The sequence below is a fragment of the Gorilla gorilla genome, chromosome 12 (assembly GCF_029281585.2).
Source record: "Gorilla gorilla gorilla isolate KB3781 chromosome 12, NHGRI_mGorGor1-v2.1_pri, whole genome shotgun sequence".
Classification (NCBI taxonomy): domain Eukaryota; kingdom Metazoa; phylum Chordata; class Mammalia; order Primates; family Hominidae; genus Gorilla; species Gorilla gorilla.
The window spans coordinates 73,158,448-73,175,000 of NC_073236.2; the positions used below are offsets into that span (position 1 = coordinate 73,158,448).

At 44.2% G+C, this 16,553-nt stretch overlaps 1 protein-coding gene across 5 annotated transcripts in view; it reads right to left on the reverse strand.

Annotated features, from left to right (window-relative positions):
- The window catches only part of MEIS1 (Meis homeobox 1), a 202,085-nt gene that overhangs the window by 49,622 nt on the left and 135,910 nt on the right, over nucleotides 1-16,553 (reverse strand). For 3 of the 5 annotated variants that reach the window (XM_004029332.5, XM_063695846.1, XM_055378887.2), the window contains one exon: nucleotides 14,824-16,337. The exons of 1 other annotated variant lie outside the window; for it this stretch is intronic. In XM_004029332.5, coding sequence (XP_004029381.1) covers nucleotides 16,054-16,337 — 284 coding nt within the window. In that variant the 3' untranslated portion in view covers nucleotides 14,824-16,053. Of the gene's footprint in view, nucleotides 1-14,823; nucleotides 16,338-16,553 lie in introns of those variants that run through there. One more of the 5 variants, XM_063695847.1, reaches the window with a different exon arrangement.

Here is a 16,553-nt window from a genome sequence, read left to right on the forward strand (position 1 = left end):
TTTCAAAGCTATTCTTTGCCCTTCCTTGCTCTGCTATAATTCGCAGGACTCCAGAATATGTATCCCTCCCTTATTCTTTCCATAGCTCCAGCTCCCACTGGACGTGCCTTCCCGGGTTACATCTTCTACCAAGTAGTCCCAACCCCTGGAGTCTGGTGACTCACCTGCGCCCTCTGTCCCTCCAGTCTAGGAGTGGTTAGAGTTTCCTGCTATTTCTTGCCTCAGGGTTGCCTTGCTGTCAGCTGGTGGGCTTTGCAGCCTCTCCTATACCCTCTGTAACCAATTTCCTGCATTCGATTCCTTCCCTTGTATACACTCAGAGTGGTTTCTGTTTACTTGTTTAAACTCTGATTTAAAAACATACCCTGATCTCTACTCCCCCTCACCTTAGCCCACGACAAAGACTTTTGGGGGCTCCCTTCTTCCATTTTCTTGGCTTAACTTATGTATTCGCACAGCACCTGTGTATACTGCTATGGATTTGGATTGTGGGGTGTTTATCAGCTCTACCCTAAGATGAGCTCTTGAGGACACAGACAATGTCCTGTTAATTTCAGTATCTACAGTGTCCTGCTGACTGCTTAAGATTCTAAAGCCCACATACAGAGAATTTTTTCAGTCTTACAAAGCATTTGATGGAGTATGCTAGAAATGTTCAAGGATTTAAGACAAGATCCAGCCTAGCATAACACAAAATTTAAATAAAAACTAGTAAATCTGTGGATTTTTACAAGCTGGGGAGGGATGGAGTTGTGCCTTAGAAGCTGGGCTTCTCTCTTTGGAATATGGCATGTTATTTTTCAGTCTGTTAGATCACAATCTAGTCATTGGTGGAAAAGTCACCTTTTATTTCAGTGAAGCAACTTAATCAATAAAGGTATTAATTACCTTCAGCAAATACTTTGGAACAATAAGGCACTGTCACTTTCCTTCTGGTGGCCAGAGAAGAGCAAAGGAAAGTGTCTCAGAATTCTGAGACGCTTAGAACTTTGAGGACAGAGTAATATTCCCTTATGAGTCAGAAAAAAATCTAGAACTCCCATCTAGAACTCTCTATGAGTTCAGAAAAAATCTAGAACCCTCTGATATTTTATTTTAGTCAATATAATTTAAAACAATGCTTTACCATATTCTGCAACACAAAATGATTTATAAAAAAGAAATGTATTATTATTATTTAGAGATTAGGAGAAAGATCCATGGAGAATGAATTGCATATGTTCTAGCAATTCATTTAGGATAACTAATCAGAGTGCCTGCAAGTCTGGTCAGTGAGCTAACCACCTCCGCCCCCCAAACCTTTCCACTAATGGACTCTTTTCAACTAGGACATAGGTGTGATACAACTGTATTTTTCTTTTTCTTTTTTTGAGACGGAGTCTTGCTCTGTCGCCCAGGCTGGAGTGCAGTGGCGCCATCTCGGCTCACTGCAAGCTCCGTCTCCCGGGTTCATGCCATTCTCCTGCCTCAGCCTCCCACAACAGTATTTTTCTATCTATATGCTGTATTACTATGGACACCTTGAATGCTGTGTACCATAAAGTCCTTAACTTTTAAACTTCAGCTTAAAGTAATGGAAACATCTTTGCATATGGCAATATTGTAACACAAGGAAATCAGAAAACAGGCTTCTAATTGTCTCCTTAAGATTGTAGAGGGCTATGCAAAACGAATTCATTTCTCCTTAATCGTAACAGTATATTCATATTATAAAATTTGTCTCGAGCTGACTTCCTGCTCTGGTGTGAATCATGGTGGTGGCTGACTTGGCAAGGTATGGCCCATGCGTTGTGTGAAATAGTGCAGGTGTCAGTTGCAACAGAGTCACCATTGTCTTCCTGTAATGAAGTTAGTTTAAACAGCTAAGTGTCTGAAAGTGAATCCCAGTGCCTGGTGTCCAGAAGGTCAATTATCGCAGGGTGTTAGACCATTGGGATTGCATTACTACTAACCAGGGTGCTTTAGTTTTTGTTTTTAATAATGCAATGCTAGTCTGTACTAATAAAGAGAACATATTACAGCAAATATTGAATCAGACATTGTGATACCATGACAGATCTAAATTGCCACAGTTTATAGAGTCCACAAAACAACACTGACCATGAATTATACAAAGCATTTTATATACAATTTCCATCAAATTCCAGACTTTTGTTTTAGAGGAATTTTACTTGAAACAAGTGGATATGTCCTAAATTTTTTTTCTATTTAATACATATATTCTACCTCTTGTAATAATTGCTATAGACAACTTCCAATTTTTTTGTGGTGAGGGGAATTAATATTGAACTACCACATGCTTTAATTTTTTCCAGATAACTTCCAGAAAATATATTTTACCTCATATAAGATTTTATAGGCATTTACTTGGATTTTCACATTTGTGTTTGTTATTCTTCAAAGATATTTCCTCCTAATATGAAAATTTTATTATTTTTGAAATTCTTCATGTGACAATGAAACAGGCATTTTCTAACACACAGAGCTAATACCACCTTGATGGGAAAATTATATTAAAATGGTATATTGTTATGTATACAAATGCCTATTAAACTAAAGTGTTGTATATTTTGCTGAATTTTACAAAATAATTCATCACTCCTTTTAAAGTCCTACTTTTTCCTTTAATGAATTTTGTTTCATTTATGGAAAACGTAATTATTTAAAACTAACAAACATGCATTGAAATATTATGGAAGTGGTGTTTGAATTATATATTTCAAAAGATTTTTAGAATATTTTCTTTATTTTAATCTAGGGGTGAATAAATATATTTCTTTGTTGCAAAATTGGAGAAACTACAGCACTTAGCATCTCTGGGCATTAACTCTTATTGCCTAGGCACCAAAAGTTGGTTTAAAAATGCTAAAATTATTTAAGGTTTTAAACTTTCTTTATAGATTTCTAAAAGGACAGTAAATATATATATATAAAGATATATATATTATATAATAAAGATATATATATATATATATACATCTTTTTCCTAGCCAGGCATATTTAGATAAATCCAGCTGATTTAAAAATTAACTTTTTAGAACTTAACTTGATAGTTACAAATGTTTTAATTTTTGGAAGCCATTACATGTTCATTTTCCTTTCAGCGTTAATTATCCATAATGATCTCCACTTATCATATACTCTGGAGAAAACTATATTTGTTTACATTTTCCAGTGCTTTTTAAAATAAAAATAGTTTTCACTATTAACAATAATGAGAAGGCTTTTCAATTATTAAAATCTTGGCATTTTTGAAGATTTGTCTCAGGCTATTTTAAATAGAAAGTTCTAATGTGAATAAAACTGTTACATAAATTCCCCAAATAATAGCTTAATTACTTATAAACTCTGGAAACAATTAGTTCATCATCCTTTGAAGTGAATAAGGCAACTTGCCAGGCTGCGAGCAAAAACGCTTGTCACTTTTTCATGTAATGAGCTTAGTTTCTTTTTGTTATTTTAGATTATTTTGAAAAGGAAACTCGGAGGAATACACTTTAATGTTCAAAAGATTAAAAGTTGAATCACTCACTTCATAAATGGCCTCTGCAACAACACTTAATAAAGTACCGAAAGAAATATTGAAGGCTCTGAAGGTTATAATTTATGTTCTTATGGAAATCATTGGAACAGATAATCTGGTTCAAAGATAAAGTTGTGCTTGAATGACACCAATATTGTAAAAGATTGACGAGGACTGTCCTCTCTTTCAGCCTCATAATACCATCCTTCACACAAACCACCAAATTACAAGAGCAGCCTCTTCTCTTCCCGCTCGCAGCTGCTCTTCACTTTCTCGCCTTACCTTCCTCCCCCATCTGCTACTTCTTGCTGTCTCTAGGTCTCCATCTCCCCACACGCACCTCTTTCTCCCTCGCCCCCACGCGTCTGGCTCTCCCATCTCCCCTGAACCCCTCTTTTTCATCGCAGTTCACTGTCAGGTGTTTCCCCCCGACTCTGGCCAAACAGATCAAAGGAAGTTCTGCATGTAAGTGGTTATTGTGAGACTGAAACACTGTATGTCTGAATATTATCCAAAAACTGAGGAAGAAAAAAAGAAGATCGGAAGAGGATGCTGACTGACTTCGTCTTGGCAGGTTCCGGATCTGCCTGAGTGGTCGCAGAGTGCAGGTGGGGAGAGCAGTTCTGGGAGGCCGCCCCCTTAAAGGCCAGCCGGTGACTATGATTGCAGCCAGGGCGTCAGGTGGAACCTACACCTGAGGCCGCCAGCTCTCTTCCGACCTTGGCGGTCAACGAGCAAGGTCATCTTTAACTCCATCACCTGGCCAGGGGGGTGTTTACCTGGCTCCCAGAGAGAGAAACCTAGGGCCAAGAGAGGCGGGCATGTCCCAAGGTGCCAGGAGGGCTCCCCTTGGGGTCCATCCGGCTGGGGAGGACCCATGCCAGATCCGGGACAGTAAACTTTTGGACCATTGTGCATATTTCAAAATGATATTAACATACTTCCTATACTGCTCCCCTACTGGAAGTCATAATACAACTCACCCTTCTCTTTGTCCACCAGAATCGCTTTGAGCAGTCCCAGCAAGTCAACCTACTTTGGGCATGCGTTTTGCATTTTGCAGTGCCCCCATCCCTCCCCAGACCTATATGTCAAGGAATAGGGAGCTGAGACATGACACGTTAATGTTTTTAACAGGGGATGCTCTCTGCTCCCACAGAAAAGGAGGGAGACCCTGAGGAGAGGGCGGCCGAGAGGGAGAGGGAAGGAATCACGGCGCCGCTCCTGCGGAAATTCATATTCCGTGTATGTTCCTCCCTCACCTGAAATAAATCCTGCCGGCCTACCCACACAGACCCAGCAGCACTTATTTATTTGCATGTCATGCTTATAATATGGTAGAAAGCAAGACGGATCTTCGAGGAGGGGAGGGGATGAGGCTCACCCTTCAGGCTCACTCTCTTAAATAAAAAAGAATTGACCGGCTGGGCGCATAAGAATTTATCTTGAGTTTGTGGTCATTATCTCTATTATATAGCCCCGGCAATAAATAAATCGGGTAGTTACTACCCAACAATAAAACTGTAGTGTATGGAACACCTTACTATTACTTTCTTAATAATCTGCCGTTTCTTTCACTTTAAATCTTCCCAGTCATGTCTTCACACTCGTCTACAAGGATCTATCTTCACCCCTTGAGGTACCAGACCGCTCGGATCATTTTTATATGTTGTGAACACAATAAGTTTTCCCGCCTAGACTTTCTGTTTTTCCTCCTATTTCTAGGCTGCCTAATCTGCTTCAAGACAAAGGGTCGGCCCAGATCAAATGTGTTTTTTCCTCCTCTCTATTTCAATCACGTTGGGCGTCCAAGTTAATGAAGATCGCCCTACATGCGGCAGCCAGCTACCGGGCCGCTAGGAAAAAGGGAGCAACGCAGGGTCCAGGAGGAGACCCAGTCCCGGGAAGATGATCTGTGCTTCCGCGGTGGGCACGCCCTTGGGCGCGCGCGGGGTCCAAAGGCCGAGTTGGAGAAGCCCTGCCTAGGGTAGTTCTACCTCTCAAGACCCTCATCCCTATTCTTGATTGTGTGTGTGCCCATGGAGGGATTTCTGGGGGTCTTGACCCCTCCTACTTCTCGCAGCTCGCCCCCTGACCCGGGCACAGCGCGCTACCCGCAGACGCAAGCGCGAGCAGCGTGGACCCGCCTGAGAAGTCGGTCCTCGCTCAAGTGCGGGCTCCCCTGCGTCCGCGGTCATTAAAACCTCACGAGGGGGGCTCGGCCTAGGGAGCAAACGCACGGGTAGGAGTTGGGGAGGGGGGCGTCCTGAAAGGTTCCCAGACCCGCGGGCTGGGGAGAGAGCCTCTGCGCTCACACCTGGGGCTCGCCTCCTGCGCGCAACTGTTAGTTACGCGGCTCCCACCCCAGTTCCTGCTGGCAGCCAGGCGGGAGGCGCAATCTGTTCGGGGCCAGAGCCTTGCAGAGCCCCAGGGGCCCTCAGCCCCGCGGGGAGAAGGAGCCTAGCGGACGTCCGGCCGGCGCCTTCCAAAAGCAGCTCCACATTTGCTTTCACGCCAGCGCGGAAAGTGACCCGTCCCCGCAAAGCGGACAGCAAATGACCGCCTCATCCGCGGAGCCACCCCGGCAGGGCGTCTGGGGAGGTGCGCGGGGAGACGAGAAAAGGGACAGTGGGGCGGCGGGGAAAGAAAACAAACAGACCTGCATCGCTCCCCCTTTTGTCTTTACACCGCTTATCTCAAGAAATCAACTCAACAACACTCAACAGCAACAACCTGCCACCAAGCTTGTTTTTGTTTGTGTGACTTAGATCACAGATAGAACTAGGGACCAAACCTCCAAGTGTGTGTGTGTGTGTGTGTGTGTGTGTGAGAGAGAGAGAGAGAGGGAGAGAGAGAGAGAGGAGAGCCGCAGCGAGGCTACTGATGGTGAAGGGACGGTGAACTTCTCACCTTTCTTTAACTCAGAACAACACGTCCTTTAAAAAAATTCCGCACCGCCGAGTGTGTGAGTGTATGTGTGTGTGTTTCGCTGTTAATTGCATTTTGCTGGGATGATCTTTTACGACTCGAAAACAAGCAGCTGGGAAAATATTCACGTTTGGGACAGAAAACATTTTTTATTTATATCTTTGACATTTAAAAGAGCAGAATTAATTTGTCCTGTCTACATTAGCATTGAGAGAAAGTTTCAGAAATCTACCCAGGGGGAAAGGGAGGGGGGAAAAAAGAAAAAGAGAAAAAAGAAAGCGAAGAAAGGAAAAGAAAAGCTAGGCTTGGTTTTTCTTATTTCAGATCTGTAATCAATCATTGAAATAGGAGGCAGCAAAATTGTAAAGATTCGATAGATTAAAATGCAAATGAAAGGTAGAAAAAGAAACAACATGGCGATCAAAGATTTAATAACCATAAATCAAGTTTTTTTCTGTTGCAGCTGCAGTTTGTGTGTTTATGTTTTAATCATGTTCGTTCCATAAATAAATAATTTTGAAACGAGACTAATTTTTCATTATTTTAACCGTGGGCTACAACACTAAATATTAAGAATAGAAAGAATATATGATGCAGATCCCCAACCAAATAAGAGAAAGACTTGTGTCGATTGGTTAAAATCAAGGGGTTTCAATTTTATGTTTTGAAAATCAGAGTATTATGCTAAAAAATTCTATCTTAACTGACAAAGCCCAAAGTTTTATTTTCTCTTTAATATTTTATGTTAACGACAAGATACCATTTATATTAAATATATGCATGGCTGCGTATCCATTCCAGTCTGAGCATTTTCAAAGAACGGAAGTGTCAGAATATTAAATAATACAAACATATATTATTTCAAAGTGCCTTGACAGAATTTCTGGAAAATAATACTCTTTAGGATAATCTGCCTTCCAGAGAAAAAAGCGATGGTTCAACACAGTTAAAACTTTTCTAGCTTTATTATTAAAGTTATTTTTCCAAGGGGGAATATTTTAGCCGTTTGTTTTATTATTCAATTTAAGGTTTTATGTCAATGTGTCAAATTATCAGAGCACACTCTAAGTACTCATTTTCTCAACTATAATGAAAACTTTTCATTTAGATCTTTTTATGTAAAACTAATTTATATCGTTAATTTAGAAATATCTAGAACTTAAAAAATAAAACACCTGAACTTAGTTTCTCTCTCTCTCTCTCTTTCTCTCTGTCAACATCTTATTAACATAGAGAGGACATACATTTTCAGAAAATTTGAAACTTTTTTTTCTGCTAATACAGACTTGCAATGTTTAAAATAAGCTTTTTGCTTAATGCTGCTTTTGAAGGAATGATTCCCCCTAGTATACTAAAATGATGGGTTAGAATTGTTTCAATTTCTCCTCTTTCCACAAATGATCACCAAATATGGAATACATATTTCCTTTCTAAAACCTTTAAGTTAAATGTGAGCTAAGTTTATGTCCACTCGCTGCACCCCCCCCCCTTCCCAGCCGAACAATCACGTTTTCACTGTGACAGTCCAATAATGCATTTAGTTTAAAATTACACTTGGACCTTTTCTCCTTTGTATTTTTTCATTTACTTCAGTGCAACAAGATGACTTGATTTCCATAGGATTACACGAACTCTATTCAGTGTTACTGGGACATTTCTGCTCAAATAAATACTTGCCTTAATAGACAAATGAACTTCTTTTTATTTGCTGGAGTTTGTAGATGGTTTTAGATAACAGTGTGCAACTGATTTAGTTATTGTTGTTGTGAGAATCGAACAGCCACAAAAGTCATTTCTCTAAACTGAAGAGATATGACTCTGTAAAAGGGAGAAGCAAGGGCAGAATCATGGGGAATTATTTCAGTTTATAGCTATTATTAATTAAACTGGATGTGGTTTTATTCTGATCTTTTAGTACCGACCTTGTTAAAAGCTCCCAGCTACCTGCCTTTTTCCCCTCATCCCCAATTTTTTTTTCTATTTATTAGGGCTCATGTGGATTGGGATTGCCTTTTCTGTATTATATTACCAAGCAGTTACAGTGTAAAATCTCGTGCACCTTCAGACGATCGCACCCCTCCCAGGGGAAAAAAAAAAAGAAATGCTTTTTTTTCATTCAGTTTTAGCATCTTGTTTCGTTGAAATGCAAGACAGGTACTTGATTTAGCATTTAAGCAAAAGGTTACACAAACCGCGTTTTAGAAAGTGTTGGGATGTCCGACAGGGTCAGCCCTAGATCAGATCATTTTTTGAATGCAGACCTAAAGATAATGAGTACTTGTTGTATTAAAGGGGACAAACAGTACTTTGGCTTCCTCTGACCCCAGAATGCACGGCTCGGTTTCATTGATCATCCTCCTTTATGAGATAATGCAATTACAAACATCAATAAGGGGCTGCAAGGGGAATCATTATGCGGTGACAGTGATAAATGACGGTGCAGAAATAGCATGCTTTTCCCCCCTAACAATCCAGGAGCCCAGGGGCTCCGGGGGCTGAACACAGTCGCCAAGGAAACAGATGACATCCCAAACGGCACCAAAAGAAAAAAAATGAACAGTCTTTCTTTGCCTTTCACTCTTTTCCGTCTTCCAAAGAGTTAGTTTTGGCTCAAGCAGCAGCTGCTACACAAGGCATTTCGTTATTTCAAACATTAAAGACTGGAACGGGCAGTGGGAGTCTCCTCCCCTTTCATCCCCACCCCCACTAGATAACACACAAAGCTCGCTGTTCACAGTTTAGGACTACCTGAAAATGCACGTCTCAAAAATCAGATTGGGATGGGGTGGAGGGGCGTCGGGAACGTGGATTTGCACAGCCCTTGCGTTGTGTTTCCCCTGCTTTTGTCCAGTGGAAACTGAGTCTCCAGAACAAGCTGGCGCCTCGCGGGTCGGCCAGTAAGGGAACGGGTGCGCGTGGCTCGCCTCCATCTCCCCGCAGTGCCAGACGCTGCTCTGTGCCAAGGCGGGGGCTGAGGAGCAGGCGACTGCTGGGGGTGTTTGCTGCTGTGCTGGGTTTCTTTGGGATGGAGTTATCAATGGGCGCAGAGATCGTCCCTAAATCGAGAAATCTGGTTCTTTAAAGCCTCAGGGTGCCCTCAGCAAGCGGCTTCAAAAGGGCCTCACTGAACATTCCCCACCCCACCCATGCCCAGAAAGGTGGGCGAGGTAGATGGGCGCAAAAAGGCGTCGGGCTACCAGACTTCTGCGACGGCCCTGAGGCAGCGGGGGACTAGGAGAGGGGCAGAACCTCTGGACATTAGGTGGAGAAGGGGAACTTGCCACTTTGGGGGAGGGGAGGAGGAAGAAAGAGTACTGAGATGTGAGGGAGGCCTAGGAAGAAAGGCAGAGGGAGGGGAGAAGGAAAGCAAGCAAAAGCAATCCCACCCTTACAGGAGGTCGTCACCCCGCAGAAAACAGACACAGGGTTTCTGACCCCTGCCCGGTCCGCCTCGGCGTGGAGCTAGGGACCCCCGCTCGGCGCTCCCTGCCACACACGGCCCCCACCGGGAGGAGCGGGCCAAGCGGGTGCCTGAAGCAGGTGACTTTATTCACTGCTTCCCCAATCGGCGAGGTCCCGGGACTCGTTTTCCGCCTGGAGATTAAGATCATTGCTCGCGTAATGACCTTAATGCTTTAGGGTAGAGGTGAGTGTGTCTGCGAGTGGGCAGGGGTAGAAATTACCGACCCGATCGATGGGAGACTGGCTTAAAACTAAATCCCTTTTCTCCAGGGCTTCACCGCCCGGGTTTCCCCTCAGTGGGCTGAGAGCGCCGGGATGTCAGGAGACAGCGCGCGGAGGGGTGACCCGTGGGGGGCGGCAAGCCAGAATCGAGGCCCTAAAAATGCTTCCCCCATCTCCCCACTGAGACCCCCAGGGTACTATTTTCAGAGCAAAGGCGCTTTAAAGCTCAAATGTTGGCGAACTGATTGCTCAATACGTTGTTTGTTTTTCCTTTCAGCTCCGCCTAGGGAGAGAATGTTTCAGACTCCTTGGCGGGTAGAGCGGGCCGAAAAGGGAGCCCTCCCTCTCCCAGCCATCAGCTGTCTTCCTCAGGTCCCCGACCCCCCCTTTCTCGCTCACTACTTTTTCCCCCAAACCCTGGGATTCCCAGGCTCCTGTAGTCTCCGCACCGTGGCCACCTTAAGTGAAACGCGCCGCTAGCAGCCAGTGGATAAGGCATGGCATGGGAGACGAGAATGAGACAATGAAAAGTGCCCAGCCAGGCAGGGCGCCCCACTACCCAGTTCCACGCCTCTCTCCATCGGCGTCCAAGCGCCTACCCGGGAGCTTTGCAGCATGAAGTTACGTTTTTACTGCCTTCCCGTGGGCCAAGGGCCTGAGGGTATCCGAAAGGCTGGGGAAAGTTTGCAGAGCTTTTAAAGTGATCCTGAGGAGCTTCTGCCTAAGGCGTCGGGGTGCTGTCTACGGCTTCCCGGCTGCGGCTCCAGACTCCGGCACTCTCCGCCAAACGCCCTCCTAGTGGGTCGTGCACGCGTTCCATGTGCCCTCCAGCCCCCAGGCTCTCCGGGTCGCGCTCCCAGGGCCACTATGGGACTCTGGAGTCTGGGGCCCCCGATGTGGCAAAGACTATTAGGAAGTCTCCGGGCTACTACAAAGCACTCCGTGAGGTTCCGAGGAAAGAGCGCCCGGACCTGCACCCAGGAGGTGCCTCTCCACAACCTCCTTCGCAGACCCCTGGTCGCCCCATCTCCAGAGACAAAGTCAACAGTCCCTTAGAATAGACTCTCAGATGGGGGTGAGGGCAGGAGGGTAAGGCAAGGAGCCCGTGCAGCGCCCCCCCCCATCCCCCGCGGCCAGAGCTGTGGTCTCGGGGCAAAGACCTGCCCGCCCACGCACTGGGGCCTAGGCCGGGACCCAGCGCATCGAGGGACTCAGGGGTAGCACGTCCTGGCTGGAGCTCTGCGCAGTTGCCCGCTGGATTTCCTCTCGGGGCACGGAGCCGGGCCCAACCCCAGGACTGGAGCCTATACCCTCCCGCTCCTCCCGCAGACTTGGGGGACACTGCACACAGCAACTAACCCCGATCGCAAAGTCGAGCGCGAAGTCTGCACGCCGCGTGGGAGACGCGAGAGGGAGGGGGAGGGCAGGGCTTGCGTTTTTCCTTTTCAGAATCCTTCGACTTCACTACGAAGTTTGCTGGTAGGCGCCTCTGCTCCGGGGTCGGAGCCTCCCACCAAGGCTCCTTCCCCTCCCCTTCTCCCCGCCCCCGCGAGCCGAAACAGCCGCAGCCTCCACCAGGACCCGGCCGCCCGCTCGATCCCCCTGACCCGGACCCTGCGCCCAGGTTGCAGCGCCGCCCTCCCGGCCTTGCCCCCGGGCTCCGCTGGGGGCTCTTTTCCCCGGGGCGAAACTCGCCCGCCTGGCTCACTTCAAGGAGACACCCGCTGCCTCCCGAGGAACTACCTAATACCATCCATACAGCTTTAATGCGTTTATAATTCGATAAGTGATTTCAATTTGAAATTGTTAGTAACTAATTTTATGGGTAATTTTTCCACATCAAATATTTAAGCATCAGATTAAGGGAGCCAGTTCCGACACTGGATAATAAGGGGGTTTCCCCCACTCCCGCGCCTCCGCCTCCCTCCGTTTCCTACCGAGTCGTTTTTCGAAATCCCCAAAAGATGGCAGTCGAAGCCGACTTTCCTCTTTTCCTGTGGCTCTGCGAAGGGAGGGGGAAGAGAGGAGGATGGGGGAGTGCGAGAGTGGGGGGCGGAGAGAGAGAGAGAGACAGAGAGAAGAAGGAGGAGGAGGAGAAGGAGAAGAAAAAAAGGGGGGAGAGAAAAGCTAGACGGTGCATGGACTTTTCAGACGAATTCTTTCACACGTTTCTAATACAAGCGAAAAGCAGTGGTGAATTTCCTGGAAAAGTCCTGGCAGAAATGAAAGCCAAAAAACGTGCCTTGTGGCCTCAGGGTACGGGATGTGAGAAACTCAGCACATTCAAGCTAAATCCTCATTTTAGAACAGGAGAGGGAGAGGGAGACCCAGAGAGGAACCGACTCGACTGACTTTAGGGTCTTTCTTTGTATTTTAACATTGTATATAAATACTACACAACTAGGCAACGTGTTTCCTCGAGGACGGGACTCTGCGAATTACATAATGAGGGGAAAGAGGTAGGGGTGGGGAAGGGGAAGGGGTGGGGGCAGACTGCAGCGGGCGGAGGGGAGACTGGGGTGAGCAGCGGATGAATTGCAGACCAGTTGCCAAAACTTTTTTTTTTTTCCCTGCTGCTGCTGCTGCTGCGGCTGCCTTTGCTGCTGCCTTTGCTTTGAATGTGGGTAACTAGGAAACAGCAAGCCGTCTGAGAAGACGGAATTTCCAACGTGTAAAATGTTCTTAACGGAACCATTGAGCGAGTGCAATAAGGCGTGAGGGGGAACTAATCTTCCCATTTAAATGTTTGTGGCAATTTTATCTAAATGAATTTTAATGCTAAACGAGGGTAATTCCCCATTTGTAGCGCGTTTACTTCTCTTTCCTGTGCTTCTAAAGCAGTCGAACATCATGCAATGAACAATAACAATAAAAATACTGTCAAGGCATATTATTCATTTTGAATGTGTTATAATTACAGCTGATTAAATATGATAGGGTAAAATATTTTTAATTTTTTGAAAAAAAATTTAAATCATACTAAAAAGTAGTCTTATTCAGCCAGAGCCAGCCCCCTTTCCACCCCCCCACCACCAAATAAAAATAAAAACCAGGTACAATTTTGTGCCCTTGTTTAGAGGAGGGCGTTTTGTTTTTGCCTTTTAAGAAACATCAAAAACACTCTCAGCACCTCTATTATTTGCCTCTTTCGGATAAGTGTCCTCAATAACCTTCGAGCTGGCTCTGAAATTTACAAGAGGAAAAGCTAAAATAGCATTAAGAGGGGAGGGCATCGAGGCAGGGGAAGAAAGGAACTGCGAAGAGCGAGGCTCTCACCTAAATGGCTCACAGAGGGGGAACTCACGGAAATAGCAGTTTATTTTTTCTAATTCCTGGACACTGCTGATCTCGATTCTTCAGAGTCACCATATTCCCTAACTACTCTTCACTTGTAAACCTCCCTCCCCTAGCGCCTCTCTCTTTCTCTCTGTGTCTCTCCCTCTCGCCTCTCTCCCTCTCCCCACCACACCTCCTCCCCTTTCTTTCCCTCCCCCACCCATCCTGAGCCTCCTCAGGAATAAAGGCTGAAAATAACCGACTCACCCGGGCATGTACTGGGGAGAAGGAGCAAATAGACAGTTAGTTTATAAAGTTTATTATTAATTTTTAAAGTAAATAAATGGTTGTTAACTGCTAGCAACCACCTATCAAAAGAGAGTGATTTCACTCACATCGACTATTTAGGTAGAGGAAGAATTGCCACTAGGTCAACAAGGGAGATTTAAACAATCCCATCTATGGGCTGGGGAGGGGTAGAGGCGCTGCCAGAGATGGCTGCAGTAGGCTGAGCCTTGCTCTCTGCGCATCCACGTGTTTAGAAACAAGGCCCCATCAGCAAAAGGTGAGAATGCATTGCTGCTCCAGCAGGTGAGTCAGTCAATCACACATCACCTAGTAAAGCCAACCCACAGCTGGTTTCTCTTTTCGAATAGAAAATAGAATTGCTAAGGGCCGGTTTATAGGGTGACTTGGGCCTGAATGTCAGACTTGAGTTTAAGGCTCTCTCTCCTCCGACCCATCCTTTGTTTACAAAGCAATCACTACTAAAAGGCTTATTTTTTAAAACGAATTTGCCTTAATTAAAATATTTGTATATTTTCCTTAGCTTTGGGAAGCACTTTTTATAGCAGCAATTTTATTTAAATAAAATTATAAGCTATTCCAGCTTAAACATATTATTTTCTACCATTTAGCCGGCTGCCATGCAGAAATCTTGTACAGCTGTTCTGGAAAATTGGTTAATAACCAGTTTTATCCAATGAGAACATAGAGCATATTTATAAAAATTAGATTTTGAAGTCTGGTCTCTTCAATTCGTGTAGTTAATTTCCTAATAAACATATACTGCTCATCCTAGGTAACATCCTTTAGTAAAAGACTTAACTTTGTACTTAGGTTTGCCTTTATGTGCAAGAATAATTTCACTGATATTAGATGAGTAATTCTGTTGGATGTAATTCTGAGTCTAGAGTTAGTTTAGTGCCTTTAGGCCTCAAATTTGCTGATATTAGGAGTTCATTAAGTCAGCTTAAAGAAATCAGTGGTTATTATTAAATAACTTACTTTGTGGTTAAAATTGTCAAATACATATATGGCTTAGGGAGCCAAAATTAATTTTTATATTTACTGTATTAATCTTTAAAAATCTGGGGGGCAGTAAACAAATTTTTCAAGCAGTGGAGTCAGCATGACAAAAATAATCTTGTTTTTATTTTAGATTCAGATTTCATTACTGCACTCAAACGACTACAACTGGGCTTGGCGTTATTATACAATCCAAACTGTTTCCATCAGAAACGCTAAGACTCAGTGTGCAATGATTGTTATTAATAATTAGCTCCTTGGTTTCTTGATAGAAAAAGGCTATCAACAAGCATTTGTTTATCCACAACAAAAAGTATAATTAGCTTATCCCACTTAGTAAATCTTGTATGCATGCCAACTCATACCAAACTGCTACTTTTACAAAAAAAAATTGCAATAATACAGTTCATTTTTCCAGTCCTTTTTGCACAAAATTTATTTACAATGTCTACATAAATGCTCCAAGGTGGGACTATGAAAAAATACACACATGACCGATGCTTTGCTCAGAAATAAAGTCAACATATTAAAAATAAATCTTCAGTCTATGTTTTAGAGCTGCTTAAAACAGGAAGTGATGTATAAGGTGGTGGTTGTTGCATGGGGACAATGATGCTTGATGTGACAATTAGGCTTCTAAACACACGGCCTTTTGGTTTCCATGCCTCCTCCTACCAGTCTCCTTAAGACACTGCCTGCAACAGCTGATTAATCATTGTTGATGACTGCAGTTTTTCCCATCCTTCCCGATTTACATCTGTTCAGGCCAATTCAAATATGGTGAGTAAATGAATTAGACATGCAAATTCAAGCCCCAGGCTAGAAAGAGGGAGAGAGAGGAAAAGAGAAAGAGAGAAAGAGAGCGGGCGCATGGCTGAAATCCTAGGCGAGAAGAAAGATTCTTCTGCCTGATAGTTATTTTAATGCTCAAAAAATCCTGCAAATCAGACCTTCCTGTCCCTTGCAGGATAACTGTAAGGCTTTTTAATGTAAGGAGGCTTCTGGAGGAAGTGAAGAGCTATGGAAACAACACACATAGTGTGGAAAAATTTCACATTTTTTTTAAAAAATCTATAAGAAACAACGTAATATGGATAACAGTATAATAGCATTTACAATATTTCACTCTTTGTTCTCTTAATGTCTTATATAGTTATTTAGCATGTCCCCCAAATTGACTTCAGTTGGTATTTCCTGCTTTTTAAAGGTCCCTATGAAGAATTAGGGATGCTCCTTGGTCCAGAGTAGATGCCAAGAATGGAACTCCACAGTCATTGCAGAAAAAACATGATTTGAAATCAGTCACCATTGCAGACAATGCATATTCCCTTAAGCTACTGAGCATGAATGTCCATGACTTGTCCACTCATTGTTGGGTCTCCTGTATTAAGAACTGTGGGGCTTGATGCTGACATTGGCATTCCAGGGTGGGGCGGTCCTCCATGCATCATCACTGTTGGGTGGTGAGGGTGTCCAGGAATGTACGTATGCATGGGGGGCCCATGACGCAGCTGAGCAGGATGGGGGGGCATCTGGGGTTGGGTATAACTTGGCTGTCCCATACTCACACCCATTGGACCACCCCGGGCTACATACTCCCCTGGCATACTTTGCAGCCCTGTAAGAAATTCAAAAGAAAGAAACAAAAAGAAAATATTATGAAAAAGCAATAGTGTGGTTCTGGCTATGACAATCCTATAAAAGCCAGAGAACACTGTGATTAAGGGAACATGGTTTTGTAAAGCATTCTTTTGATTCATACAGAAGAAAATAAAATGAGAAACATCATGCTGGAAACTCACATTTTGCCACTATTTTCCTTTCATTGTCACTG